This window comes from Hydra vulgaris, chromosome 13, assembly GCF_038396675.1.
Source record: "Hydra vulgaris chromosome 13, alternate assembly HydraT2T_AEP".
NCBI lineage: Eukaryota > Metazoa > Cnidaria > Hydrozoa > Anthoathecata > Hydridae > Hydra > Hydra vulgaris.
In genome coordinates, this window is record NC_088932.1 from 25170001 (window position 1) to 25186335 (window position 16335).

The following is a 16335-nucleotide window of genomic DNA, read 5'->3' on the forward strand; positions in this document are numbered from 1 at the left end:
CGAATAAAAATACTTTTTCCCAATCCTCAACAGACTAGTGATAATAGTTTCGAGCCCACTCCATTCTTTTTTTTTCATGAGTAAAGTTAGTTTTGGTTTCTTGGCTGGACGATGACACATCAATCCCTCTTCTTTCAGCCTTCTGCGAATGGTCCGGCCTGAAACAACAATACCAGCTTTATGGATAAGCTTACTCAATACGTTTTGTGGCTTTTTTCTGTTTTCCAGGCAGATATTTTGGATTATATATTGGTGTTGTCTTGAGTTTAGATGGTGGTCTCCTTGGACCAAACTCTTCCCCTGTATCCATTTTTTTTTCACTCGCATAACAGTTTGGTGAAAAACTGTTACAATATGTGCAATTTTTTGTTGAGAATATTTTGTATTTTGTAAAAGTCATCTGATTTGACTAATTTTTGTTGGTGTTTAATTTAAATAAAAAATTTAAATAAAAAAGTTAAAAAAATGACTAGATTTTGGTGTCTTTATATAAACAGAAAAAAATGTAAAATCCTTTATTTAAAGATAATGACTTAACGATTATTATTAAGTTAAAAAAATTAATTAATTAAAGCACAGATGCTTTAAATTAAATTAGATCACATTTAAACTTCAACAACACTAAAGACTAAAAATTGTCTAATATGCACTATTTTATACTATGACAGGTGATTGCTGACAGCCAGAAATAACTTGACATGTAACATAAAATAATATTTTTTTTATTTTATCATATGTGGGTTTAAGCAGTCTATTTGAAATAAATTGTAAAAAAAAACTTGTTGTCCTAATGTGATGGCCGACCATGTATCTACCCATGATCAATGTGTATTTGTTTTACGGTATACTATTTACAGAACTGGCTGTATATAATTGACAGAACTGGCAGGTCTATAGTTGAAGTTGTGGAACGAGTTGTAGCTTTAAACAACGCAATTTCTTCTTCAGGGCAGGGTTCAATCGATTTGTAAAAACTAAGTATAAATTCTATGAACATTAGCTTAGATAATTGTGGAGTAGATGCTTTTGATGGTATACAAATATGAATGGCCAATATAAAGGAATTCAAGCAAAACTCAAGGAAGTGCTCCCAAGGCATATTTATACATGGTGCTACGCTTATGTGTTAAATCTAGTCTTACAACAAACTACTTCTTGTTCAGTTAAAGCTATTTCTTTTTAAGGACTTCTCGATAAAGTATTTGTTTTTTTCAAAGAATCAAAAATTCTTGAAGAAATTCCAACAAAATTTTGGACTATCATAAACATTGAGTTTTTTAAATTCAAAGAATAAAAAACTCAATGTTTATGATAATCAGAATTTAATAAATATTAGTAAAACTTGATGGCGGTCTAAAAATGATGCGGTTCTTAAGATACTTGTAGTAGCGATATGTGAAATGAAAGAACCAAGAATGATGATCGAAAGCAACTTGTATATGTGCAAATTGTATTTGCACTTTATGAAGTTTCTGTTACTAATGTTTTTTCAAGCAACGTATGTTTTTTCAAGTAAAGCTCAAAATTTACTAGGTCGACTTACCCGTTATGAATAGTATTAACAGCAATAATGTTTTTGCAAATATTTAAGTTTACTAATGCTCTATCTAATTACCAACAAACATCTGGTCTAGATTATATTCAAGTATGGAGAAAAATTGATGGAACAACAAAGTCTTTATAAGAAAGGGAAAGAGAATTTTTACCAGTCAGTGCAGAAGCAAAAATATTCATTGAGTTTGTTTCCAATGTAATTTGGGAAGATGAGTCAGACATTGATAAAGAATTAGAGTTTCCTGAAAAGAGAGGAATAAGTAATCCAATACGTTATGGAGAAAATTTAAGTATTAACTAAAACATAGGAGATGAAAAAAACTTCCGAAAATGTTTGTAAAATGTTTGTAAAATACATTTAACCTTTATTATGGATAATAATATTGCTTGCTTAGAATGTAGATTTTCGGGCGGTAAAGAATATTATTGTGATCTTGAACTATTTGATCCAAGAAAGTTTGAAGAAATTGCGAAAAATGGAATTCATTCTGAAGCTCTTCATAAAATTTGTGAACTTTTACCTCATATTGATAAACATAAACTAGGAGAACAATTATTATCGTTTGTGAAATTTTGACCTCAATAATCAAAAACTGATATTAAAGATGTACATGATGTATACCAAAACCATACCCTACGGGCATTTGTTTTTGAAAGTTACGTTCTAAATGTCTTTTAAACGTTTTGTAAACGTTTTGTAAACTTTCTTAACGGAAGAATATTTAGAAAACGTTTTAAAGACATTTAAAATACATTAAGAACGTAACTTTTAAAAACAAATGCCCGCTGGGAAGCAATTTGCAATAAGATTCAGACTTTAAAAATTTTGAATACTCTCAGGAAAAAAAGTGTACAAGAAAAAAAAGTAACTCATGTTTATTATGCGTAACAAACGTTGTTTATGAATTCAAAATGTATTCTTTAGAGTATAAATAATTATTTGAATTATGCAAGTTTCTTTTAACAATTTCGGTTACTCAAGTAACATGCGAACGATCGTTTTCAAAACTTAAAATTATAAAAATACGTTTAAGAAATTGTGTTTAACACAGGAAAACTTGGAACCATTGTTTTTATTGAACTGTGAAAGAGAATTGTTGGCAGACATTACACCGGATCAAGTCATCGACTTAATGTGTGAAAAAAGTACCGATGTGTTAAGAATGTTGAAAGTTTCGTTTTTAAACATTTTATTGAACTGTTTCAACTATTTTTATATTATTTCCTCTGCATTGAACTATTTTTGATAACATACTATTCATATTATATTATTTTATTCTAGGCAATCAAGAACACTTAAATAAAAATAATTATGTTAATATTGTTGTTTGTGTTAATTGTATAGTTTTTTCATACAGTAAAAAATGGTTAGATAAGCTGGCTATTATCATAGGTATACATGGAAACCATTGTATTAGTATGTATATTGTATATAGTAAGTGGGCCCTAATTATATCCAGTTTCCCGGTAGGGAAAATGAACCCAGTACGCGCCTGGTCACTTGCATCAATCCTCTCTATGAATCAAGGTCCAAACTTAACTATTTTTGAGAAAGAGTTAAACATAAGCTTTATGTAGTTGACATTTTTAACTAAATTACTTATTTTTAACTTTATGACCACCCATTAGCTTCACAAAAACTTCAAACTGATATAACCTGGGAAACTTAATCTTGATAAAATTATGCACATGGGTAAAACAAACAATTTTTATACCAGCTAACAACAATAATAGTGTAGAACTAGCATCAGCTTTATTCGAACGTGATTTTGGCATCATGATTACGCCAGACTTGAAATGACATAACAATTCAACTTATTAATCAATAAAGCCAACGTGTATTAGGCATGATGTATAGGTTGTTTTAAATATACTTTCAGTTACATGACTCTGCAACTACTTAAAATTCTATACACAGCCTTTGTACGGCCTCATCTGGAATTCGCCGTAGCAGCCAGCAATCCATCATCAAGAGTATTGATAAAACTAAAAAAGTACAAATAAGAGCTTTAATACTTTTATTACCTTTTTATACCGTTTAATACCTTTGTACCGTCATATGTTATATCATTGTCTCATTGAGTAAATCCCCGTGTCCTTTGTGTTAAGGTGTCAAATAAAATAAAAACAAGAGGACATCATCTAAAAATGACAGGAGTATTTGTTCCAAATTGAGAGCAAAGGCACTAGTTTTTTTAAAAATTGAATAGTGAATCATTGGAATGTATTGCTATTAGAAGTTGTATGCGCTACGTCTGTATCAATCAGTTTCAAGGCTCAGCTCAATGCGGAAATTTCAAATAGTTCGCATAAGTATCGAGATGATAACGAAAAAAACTATTTACTATTTACTACTACTACTACTACTACTACTACTACTACTACTACTACTACTACTACTACTACTACTACTACTACTACTACTACTACTACTACTACTACTACTACTACTGCTACTACTATAACTACTATACATTTACATACACAATAATTGTTAACAATTCTTGTATAATTTGAATCTGTATATGCTTTTTGAGTAATTGAAACTAACGAAGTAGTCGAGGAAATTCTTTGACAACTGTATGACTGTATATTTTTATTTAACATATATATTTTTTTACAATAGTTTGTTGTTTATATATTTTAAAAAAGTCTCTAATTTTTAAACGCACATTTTATAAGTTCATAAATTACTCAATGCAACTAAGGCATATAACAAACAAACTCGTAAAAAAAAAAACCGATAATTTTAAACCTATCCGATTGGTTGTTTGTGGCAAACCGAACAACTTTTTATTTATTGGTATTTAATTTATTAAAACAAAGAATTCGTTAATATTGGCAAAATATTTTAAACAACCGAAGCGTCTGTTATAACAGTTTTGTAGGAGATATATAATTACAGGGCCTGGAATAAATTATTTTTTCAAGATGGCTGAATATGTCCCGAGTATTTCAAAAATGATACTAAATACCGAAAACAATTTTTTGAAGGGGGCTAAAAATTATGATTATTTATGCCAAAACGACTTTTGTAGAAAAATTAACACTACCATAGTTTATCTGAATCTAAAGTGACATTATTTTAAAAAAATACTCATTTAGGTGTGGTATATAAAATAATAACTTTAATTTTCATAAGAAAATGGTTTTTCATGGATAATTTTCCCAAATAATGTCTGATTCGAAATGTCATTACACGTACCTGGTACCGCGCTTAACTTGTTTCTCTGCGCAGCGGCCTTGTTCGTCAAGTTTCGTGTTTCGGAGTTATAAAGTTGAGAGAGAGTTATAAACACAATCAAGTAGCCTCCTCGTTTGTAGTGGCCTTGGGAGGTGAATTAACAAACAAACAAAAAAAAAGACTTTGTCGTACAACAAGTACGACGACTGTCGTGCGACTATATGAAAAACATTCGACGCATTGCGGACGTTATGTAATTATTATAAATCAAACATAAACATTAAAAAACTCGTGGAAGGCGAAAAACACAAATTGTGTACTTTACAAGTGTGGATATCTCACTTTGTGTAATATAATACAAATTGAGATATCCACACTTGGTTATTTCACAGATTATTTTTTACAGATTCAAGTACCATCCCATCCAATACAATGTCTATATTAGAGAAAGCTTGAAATTTTTTTTTTTGCACTAATCAAAAGTTTACTAAGATTTCATAAAATCTGTTTGAAAGGTAAAAATCATATTATAGTTGTTAAAAATGAAATATTTAATATTTGATTCAAATAGCATTTACTATCAAAGTAACCCCTAAATGCGGGGTTACATTAATAAATTTTTGGACTTTTAACAAGACAGGTTCTGATATTTCTAAAAAGCATTTTTTCTAGTTAAGGAGAGATCATTTGGTATATTCAAACCTAAAACGGCAGCAATTTAATAAAATTTTATCAAATCTTTTTTAAAAAATCACAAAAACCTATCAAAGTAACTTCACTCGACAGTAGTTAAAGGTTTTATTTTTCTTTGTAATGGCTTATAAAAATCTATTAATATTAATTGAAGATCTTCATTTAGAGATAATAGCTTAAATAGCTATTTCAGTTGAACAACCTTTACCTAACTTGTTTTTAGTTATTAGATTATTTATTTTAAAGTAAATAGATAGTTGAGTATGAACATACATTTCAAGTAATTTCTCCTGGATTGAGAGCATACTCATATCTTAAGGTGACAAACCTTTGGAATAAATGTAATGGTAAACTTTTTCTATTTATCAGATACTATACAGGTACTATTCATACTATATCAAGTACTATATGGCATTAATTTATCAAGCATTCAAAATAACTGGCATATAATATAAAGTAACAACATGAAAATAAATAAGAAAAGATCAGTAAAGAATTTTTTCTCTGTATTTTAATTTGTAAAAGTCAGATCATTCATAAAAACTAAGAATAAAGCTTACATTTTTTTGTAATAAAGAAATATGTTATAATGTGTATACAATTACATGATTTCATTTTTTTCGTGTAAAAACAATTTATGTTCTTTGATAAACAGTTGAACAGTTAGATTATGCAAAGAAGTGATAAAACCTAAAACCTTTAGTTTTAATATTTACTTTGCTAGCAGTTTATATATTTGCAAAGTAGAGGCAAAGTTGCACTTGATAGTGCTGTGGTAGTATTCTAAAATAGTTATAAAAAAGTAACAATAATTATATAAATAAAATTATGCATTAATCATGTAAATTATTGTTATAATAATAAATGCAGGTTATAATTATTGTAAATTATTAAATTTGATTATTAAATTTGTATATTATCATTATAAATTATGTAAATTAGCAACAACAAAAAAACAATAACATTAAAAAAGAATCAAAAATATTTTTAAGATTGTATTTATAATTAAACTTTTATTTAACACAATTGAAATTGTTTATAATTAGATATGACTAGCACTCATAAAAAGAAATGTTCAAAATTGGTACAAAATTCTGCTTGTCCTGCATGTGGAATACAGATAGATAGACAAAAAATTAATCACCATCTTGATGCTGAATGTGTTAGTACAAAAAGTTTACATAAACATATCAATGAAGATTTCCTTGTAATAAAATCAAATAGCGATAAAAAAAAAGATTTCCAAACTGATAGCAAAATTTATGACAAAATTAGCAACTCTGCATCAATAAATATAAACCAAGATTCTGAAAATAACAGCTTTTTTAGTTCTTCATCATTAGATACAACAAATTGTAAAAACTCTTTGGCTAAAAAAAGTTCAAGCTATGAAGTACTTGTTATTGATGATGATGATGATCATGATCATGATAACGATTGTAACAAATCTAATAAAATTTCTTCAAATAAAAAAAAGAGTTTAGTTATACCAGTTAAAAATTTTTTATCTGATCAATGGAAATCAAAACTTAAAAATTTAGCTGGAAAACTGTCTGAGTTCAGCAATAAGCATATTATTTTTGAAGAAAGTTGTATCAAAGAATGGAGAAAGGAGTTGAATCCGTTTCGATTGTTTGGTCTGAATAGTCATCAAAACCAAAAGATTAAATTGTTTGAAACAGTTAAAAAATCATCAAAAATAAATAAAAACTTAGTTTTTGAAGAAGCTCATGACATTTCAAACAATTTAAATGAAGAAGACAAACATAAAATGGAGTTAATTAAAACTATTGATATTAAGAAGTTTAACGTTTCTCCGCCATATTATTTGCAGAACTTCATTTATATAATTGAAAAAGTTCTTCAATCTAATGATATTTTTACTTTATTTGAATTAAACGATGTTAAAGTTCTTGCAAAATGCAAAGATTTGTCACAATTATCTTTGCAGTTATATGTTCGTTTGTATCTTAGAAAAAAAGGATGGTTCAGATGCAGTAAAATACAATATCCAGATATTAGTACTGATTTAAATGGATTCATTGATGATCTTATTACAAATGGTTTTTACTCTTTTTACTATATTCATTAAATTTTTTTTTAAGTCTTTTGAATGTTGAAATTTAAAAGTATAAATCATACAAATAAATATTAACTGTAAATAAAAAATAGACTCATAAGTTTATTTCTTTATTAATTTCTTTTACTTTTTATTTTTATTTATACTTTTTTACTTTTTTCACAGAATATCTTACTGATAGCAAGCATCTTAACAACCTAGATGAAATTCTACATCTTTTAAATGCAAATGAAGTTCGTCAATTGTCAAAAGAATTTCATTTAGTAAAATGTGGAACTATGTTGTCTAAAAAAGATCTTTGCTGCATGTTAAAGAAGCACTGTTTGCAACAAAAATCATTGTTTAAAAACAATGATTCATCATTATCATCTCTAATGAGCAAAAAGTCAATTTATTTATTTTTTTACTCTTACAAAAATATAATATTAAATATATATATATATATATATATATATATATATATATATATATATATATATATAAATATATATATATATATAAATATATATATATATATAATATATATATATATATATATATATATATATACTTTCGTGTAAAAACAATTTATGTTCTTTGATAAACAGTTGAACAGTTAGATTATGCAAAGAAATGGTAAAACCTAAAATGTTTAGTTTTAATATTTGCTTAAAGTAATATATATATATATATATATATATATATATATATATATATATATATATATATATATATATATATATATATATATATATATATATGTATATATATATATATATATATATAAATATAGTATATATATATATATATATATATATATATATATATATATATACATATATATAGTATGTATATTATAGAGTCGCTAAGTCCTGGAGTCTCTTGTTGCCATTATACATAAGGACTCCTTGTTACTCTACCCTAAAAGTCATAACTTTTTATGTTAGCTAAGTTTGCATCTAAGAGGTAGCCTTAGCAGATGCAATAGATTATAAATCCATTAAAAAGTTAGCAATGGTTGTAATGTGATAATTATAATATTACAATATAATAACTATTAGTCATCAAGGACAAAAATTTATATTCATTATACAAGTTTATAAGTTACTTTAGAACAGATAATAATCTATTGCGATAAACTTTGTCAACAAGAGCACAGACCCAAGATAAAAAAGTTAGTACACATTTTTGGAGCATGCTTTACAAGTTCATTCATGATTTGACATACTCTTGATTTTAATTGATCAACATAATCTGGTTGAAAGGAATCAGCAAACACTTGTCTTTTGATTTCAGCATGAAGGAGCTCGATATGCCGACATTGAGGGACATTGGTGGGGTTATTTTGTTTCAAAACAAATGGAGTTTGCTTGTTGTTTAAATATTTAACTACTTTTAAAAAACAATGCGATGAAGCTTTGTATGACCAAAAGATGCAAGCTTTATCAGGGCAGTGATTCTTAAATTTAAGGGATTAGTCTTCGTTGAAGGCATTCAAATTTGTACATCTGGGCATCAATGGCCTTGCCTGGTTCCAGATAAACTAATCAGAAACACCATGATCACACAATGCATACCAAACACCTACTTTAAAGGGAAATTTGGTGCGGCCTGAGAAGTAAATCTCTTCTGGAGTTGTTGAGGCATCTTTGGCATAAAAAGTTTAACTTGAAAACTAGGCCCCATCATTCTGTGTTATATATGTTTCATTATCCATTATGATGATCGGAAGTTTACCTGCTCCCTTAAATGCTGTCGATAAAGTCGTCCAAGAGTTTTTCTTATTTCACCTTTCTTAGCTGGATTGTAAAATGGTGCTGGTTTTCTCTTGTGACAAAAACCATGTCTGTTCAAAGTATTTAAGACAATTTTGTGACAAGCATTGTATTTTTTGGGCAGCTTTTCTTAAACTTTTGTTTGTTGTGTTGTTAAATTCACGTATAAGACCTCCAAGTGCAGCACCAGTGATCTTTCTAGCAGCTCCATTGTTTCTACCACCATCAGTAACACCCACCATCTTATCTGCTTTTCCGAGAACCTTGTATGCACCAGATTTGCTATAATCTGCATTTTGCAAACCCTGTAAGCGATCTTTCTTACTCAACTGTTCAGTACTTTTCTCGATATTGTTTGCAATTTCATGAGATGCCATAATAAAACTGTGTTATAAAACAATGTACCCAAATGATACTAAAACAGAAAAATGACAATTACAAGAATGTGTCATCTGTATATCATATAACACAGTTTCTATTTTTAGACATGATTTATTTTGGTTATGTGATATCCTTCATAGAGGATATCACATAACCAAACTAAGGATATTAATTAATTGAACTTTTTTTTAACAAACTGTTAGTTTTTTGTTTAGTTAAATTTTTTTTCACACAATTAACTATTCAAATAATTACTATTAGAGCAAAAGAATATCTTGGTCGATGTGTGAAACTTAATGAAGAAGTAGCATTTGTATTTACACGAATTTTTACTCTATTCAGTATCACAACTACCCATTATGAAGATGTTATGTACTATACAGGATACAATGAAATGCAAGTTACTTTTTTTAATTCTTATTAATTTAATATTTTATATTTTGTGGCACAAATCTTTGTACATCATTTTTTCATAACAAAAATAAAGGTATAATCTAATATTAAAAATATTATATTTTTAATTTCCATAGATTTTTTTGCAAATTGCACATCTTTGTCGATGTTAGAACTCTTCTCCAAACAGTATCTTAGTATATCTGTGTCTAGTTTTTGGTTTAGGCTATTTATGCATTTTATTTTAACAAAGCCCAAAAATAGATTTGATTGGATATTCTGGGGTAATAAATCCACTTATTTTTCTTTCATATATGCTTTAATTGTATGGGATGTGCCGGCAGGCCCCATCAATCATCAATCAGTCTATTGATGGAACCTTGCAGTTCTCTAGCATCTATATTGATGTGTTAATTTCCCCTGTATAAATATTACTACACATACTCTGTTAGAATTAAAGTAGCCCTTAATATCAACAGTCACACCAATACTTTGCAACCTAGGTACAAGAAAATGATTACTATACTTTTTACCTGAAAATCTTAAGCAAGAACTTTTTTTGTTTATTACTTCAAAGTTACTTTTCACCGCTGACAATTACTTGCTTCCATTTTTTTATTTAAACTAGTTCTTTCAGTTGCCACTTTGATTGGTTGCAATGTAGTAAATTTGATGACTTTTTTTTTCAAACATTTTCTTTTTCCAAGTATTCCCTTTACATGTGTTCGTAAAATCAAATCATTTTTAGTGGGAGATTTTTCTGAGTCAAGAAGAAAATATGAAGCACATATAAGACACCTTTAATCAGTTTTTTTATTAAAAAGTTGTATTTTTATTGTTTTTTCAATAGTAATATTATTATTTTATATTATAGCTAATATTATTTTTCGTATTATAAAAATCACAATAATTTTGAATATTGCTTATTTTTTGTTATTATTACTATTATTAAAAGATATCACTTGCTTCAAGTGAACAATTGTGAAGTTAAGTATCCTTTGTACACAATAAATAAGAAGAGTAGATTGTTTACCAGTTGTGATGAACTGACTTCATATGTAGTTGCTGCTGAAAATGAGAGAGAACTGGACTTTTTTATGGAGAAAAAAGACTTTGATGCTGCCTACAAAATTTATACTAAAGTAAAACCCAGATTTATCGGTATTTGTGAAGAATTGGTTGATGAAGAGAAAAGAAAGGTAATGTTTTAATAACAGGAATTTTTTTATAAGTTTAGCACCCATGGTTTCACTCTTGTGTGGTTTCACACTTGTGTGGTTTCACACTTGTGTAGTTTCACACTTGTGTGGTTTCACACTTGTGTGATTTATACAGGTTTGTACAATGCTCTTTTTTGAATATAACTGAAGAAACTTTATAAAAAGATGAATATTAAAATTGATGGGTAATTATTAATGGTTTTTCAATTTTTAACTGTGAATATTTTTTTAATTAATTATAAATTAATTCAATTTAGTTTGATTTACAGTTTTAAATATATTTTTTGTTCATATTTGAATATAAGTTTTATTTAAATTATCTATATATTTTATTTAAATTATATATATTCAAATATTTAATATTACAATGATGAAATGGTTTTTAATAAATTTGACTAATAAATTTGGCTATGAAAATAGCTGTTTAACAAAAGGTAGCGAAGACATTTTTTGAAATTATCCTTTTAATATATTTGAATTTTATTTAAAACACAATTCATAAGTATTTATAACTTGTTAAAAACTTGATTACTATCTTTTGACAAATCTGTGTGAAAAGCTAAGCTAAACCATTTAGATTTTTTCTACTCCATTTTGCTTTGCTACTTCTTCTTACCATTCTTTTAAAACCTTTTAGGTGTCTCAGTAAAGAAAAGATTTGTTGCTTGTAATGTTTCAGTATTGTTAGATTGGAGTTCATTTTTGAAGTTCAGCCAATTAAGTGAAATTTAACTTTCCCACATCAAACTCACGTAATAAAGCCTTAGGTTTAGCTATAAGAAATAAGTCTAATAAAGCCTTTGGTTAAATAAAAGTTAAATAAATAAGTCTTAAAGTTATGATATGGTCTTTTTAGCTAGTATAACAAGATTTTTTGCAATTGTTTTTTGAAGAAACTAAAGATTAAAACAAAGAAACTAAAAGGCAGGTGCTTTATAACACTTTAAAGTTGTATCATCGAACATTGTGTTAAACTCAGTACTCAGATGGTCTAGCAAAGGAACAGTGATAACCAATTTAAAATAATTTAAAATTAAATTTTTAGGCTTGTTCAAAGCATATTTGGAGGTGTTGATTAACAATATTTTTAAATATAGTATAGAGACTATTATTTCCTCCAATATTTCTGAGATCTTTTAATGCTTGAATAAGATTCAAACTATAAAAAATATCTTCATTACTTGCTTGCACAATCGTGTAATTAAAAAAGTTATATTAAACATGTCTTGTTATACACAATATTGCAACAATAAAATCAAAATTTGTTATTAACTTCAGTAGAAGAAGCAGTAGCAGAGGTTGAATGATTAAATGCTCTATTGATATTTAAAGAAATTCTTTGAGGCAGAAAACCACATGAATAAAAAATTTTTATAAAGTATCCATGCCACAATTTTATAATTCATAACATCCAAAGAAAAATCTGTAATAGCTTTTATTAAAACACTAAATAAACAAGTTTTTCCTGTATGTTTATATTGAAATATTTAGTACTAAAAAAATGCAATAATTGTATAAAAAAGGGCAGAAAAATCATTTAAAATTCTTTTATAAATTTAGAAATCTTTGAAAATAAAGGGGATTCTCATGATTCTCATAAAAGATAAACAATATTGCTAAATAATAATTCATACTTAATAAGTCAAAAATCTGGATATAGACATTCTAACTTTTTGCCACAAATGCTTGATTATCCTGGGAATGTCCATTGTTACTAATTTTTATTACTAACTAATTTTGCCTTATAGCTTAACAATAAAACTTGATAAAAATTTTACTCAGGGTGTATGTAAAAAGGAAAGTCTAAATTTTGCTGTAACTGAAATAATCATTTTGATTTTTTTAAACGAATGAAATAAGTTATTTAAAAAATAAAGTTTTAAATAACATAATAAAATAAGGTATGTCAATTCAAGTTTCTAATTAAGTTACACAACTCAAAAGTTAATTTAACTTTAAGATTTTTTCTAGAGGTTCCTAATTCTTCAGTATTGCATTTTAGTGTGTATTTATTTTTTGGGTTATCATGACCTATGTGCATTATCTTGCATTTATCACTATTAAAGCTTATTAGCCAGTTAGTTGACCATTCGAAGAGATAATCTAAGTCATCTTATTATGTGAATTTTTATCGTTTTTATTTATTTTTGCTATCACTATTATGTTTTTATTTATGAGTAATATTTTCATCTGTGCCTTCTGGTAAGGTTTATATATAATTCAATTTTTTAATTTGATGTTGACTGCATAATAAATCTAAAATTATGCTGTTAACATCATGTTATGTTTTTATTAATTATTACTATGCAAATTTTTATTGTTTTTATTTTTGCTATCAGTTTTGTGTCATCTACATATAATTTAGCTTTGTTATTTAAACCTCCATCAAAATATTGTAACTATTTTTTAAATAATCATAAAATTATGAAATCGAAATACTATTATGTTTTCCGGTTTATAATTTTTTTTCAACCATTTCAGGTAATTAGCCATGCATGTTTAGTTATTGTTGTAGTTTAGTTTTAATAGTTATATATAGTTAAAAAAAAGTTTTCAACAATATAGGGTAATTGCATATGAAATCATCCAAAAAAAAACATTTTTGACACCCTTACGTCTCAGAATTTGTTCATTTTTACCTCACATGCAGTCCATATTAAAAAAATAATAACTACAAAAATTTTAGTTAAAAATACAGAGATACTGTCAGTTAAAATAAAGCTGACTCAGCATTTTAGTGATATCTGAAGCGACTACAAAGCAACTTTGACCTAGGGAAATTCCCTAAAATTTGGTACCCCAATAGATACTTACTTGAGGAATCCAAAAATAGCACCCTCAAGACTTGATTGTCTCAGGAAATGCCTCAATTATCCAATTTTTATTTAAAATTATTGACTTGTAAATTCATGATTTTTGGAGGTAAAATAAAGGCTGTGGCCCAAAATCCCGAGTAAAAAGTTTAATTGTCTATCATCATTTTATCTTAGGTCTACTGAAAAAAATTAATTTCATCAATTGTCTCTAATACTAGATCAAAATTTGCATTTAAAAATTGTCTTTTTAGAAAAATTTAAATTTTATAACGAAAGCAATCGAAATGTTTTTTAAAACATTTTTAAATAAAACATCAAATAGTGTTATTTATTGACTAGTTTAGGACGTTTGTAGTCATGAGCCAAGGGAGGGCCAGGAGGCTTCTGATAACTCCACCCGGCCCCCTGCCCAATCTCCCTGGATTTTTTTTTTAAATACATTAAATGATACAGTAATAAATAATTATTAAAATTTAATTTAAAAACAGAATTTTTTTTTTTTAGTTTAAGTTTGAGAAACAATTAATTTTCGATCCCCACCACGTCCCTGGTAGTACTGCGCTCAACTTGTTTCTCCGCGCAGCGGCCTTGTTCGTCAAGGTTCGTGTTTCAAAAAAAAAAAAAAGATAAGTTGTACGTATGACCTGATATTGTTGTGGAAGTGGAAATTATGCAAATAATTTCAGAATTGAGCACCCAACACTCGTCATTTCTCATTGGCCAAAAGAAGTTTTTACCTGGTCCATGTGGATGCATGAATCTGACTTTTATATCAAGCTCACTTACATCTTCAGCAATCCCTACCATTTTCAAGCGAGCAAATTAGCAATGCCATGAAATCTTTATAACTTTTATTTCACCTAATGGCATCAATGAAAAATTTTGTACTTTGTTGATGTATGCATACACATACATTATGAGTACCTAATGCATTAGTTGTAATACACCATTTAGGTTTAAGAGAACAAAACTTTGACAAACTAACTTTATTGTTAGGATAGTCTTTTTAAATGCAACATGTAGTTCATTAAGACTGAGTAGCAATAATCTTTTTTGAATATGTTGGTTTTTCTTAACACTTACAAAATCTTTTTTTTCTGGCATCATTCTTAAAAATTCTTTACTTTGATAAAAGTTAATCACTAAATTAACTGTTTCTGGTGAAAGTGGGTTTCCAGTTTTTTTTTCGAGCAATGATAGAATTCGATGCTCATTTTTAACTTTTTTTGCAGTTCAAACAAGATACTCAGACTCTTTAAAGTAGCTTGATATCTTTGTACGTGTCCAAGATTTTGGTGCGAGTGTTAACATTTGCACCTTATGGCGATATGAGTCAGTCTTTTAAATTTCTTTCTTTCATACATTAAAATGTCTAGATCATGATCTTTTTGTTTTGTTCTTTAACAAGAACAAAACAAAATTTTTGTTAATATTTTTGTTTGAAATAGGGCTTTTTATTTCTGTTATTAAAGAAAATACAAACAAGTAAAGTACAACCTTTAACAAGAACAAAACAAAATTTTTGCTTGTTTTTGATATAATAAGAAGTAAGCATTCACCAATTTGAATTTTTTTTTTTTTTTTTTTTTTTTTTTTTTTAAAAAAATTAGCTTCCAACAAGGCTGCAAGCAGCCACTAATTAAAGTTGGAAGTTACTGAAAGAGAAAAGATGAAGGTTGTAGAGCAAGATAACGATTGACAGACGACTTAAAAGATTGCAAATTATATGAGTCAGGAAAGCAAGATGAAGGAAGCGAATTCCAAAGAGCTGATGTTCGAGGAAAAAAACTAGACGAATAAGCGTTTTTGGAGCACTTAGGAACAGTCACAGAAAAAGGATGACACTTAATTGAATGACGAGTAACACGAGAATGAATTATAGTAGATGGCACAAGAGACGCTAGCTCTTTAGAGCAGTGCCTATTATAGTATTTGTAGAAAAGAGAAAGAGAAGCAACATTACGACAATGTGATAATGGTTGAAGGTTGGCTGCAAGAGCAGGTCCAACTATGTTTACAACACATTTTTGCACCTTGTCTAAAAGAGAAAGGGCATCATTAGAAGATCCGCCCCAGATATGGCAACAATATTCCATACAAGACTGGATTTGAGATTTATAGAGATAGAGAATAGAATCCGAAGTAAGAAAGTGACAAGCTCGATAAAGAGATGCAACTTTAGCAGATGCTAATTTTGCAACTGATTTGATATATGGTTTCCAAGAAAGATTGGAAGTAACAGTTAATCCTAGAAGATGAA

The 16335-nt window shown here is 27.7% G+C and overlaps 1 protein-coding gene across 2 annotated transcripts in view; it reads left to right on the forward strand.

Annotated features, from left to right (window-relative positions):
- The first annotated feature begins 4986 nt into the window (after positions 1–4986).
- LOC101239383 (fanconi-associated nuclease 1) overlaps positions 4987–16335 on the forward strand; it is a 46418-nt gene continuing 35069 nt past the window's right edge. Inside the window, exons 1-5 of one of the 2 annotated variants that reach the window (XM_065815471.1) lie at positions 4987–5253; positions 6478–7494; positions 7677–7896; positions 9908–10042; positions 10995–11238. In XM_065815471.1, coding sequence (XP_065671543.1) covers positions 6480–7494; positions 7677–7896; positions 9908–10042; positions 10995–11238 — 1614 coding nt within the window. In that variant the 5' untranslated portion in view covers positions 4987–5253; positions 6478–6479. Of the gene's footprint in view, positions 5254–6469; positions 7495–7676; positions 7897–9907; positions 10043–10994; positions 11239–16335 lie in introns of those variants that run through there. The other variant, XM_065815469.1, reaches the window with a different exon arrangement.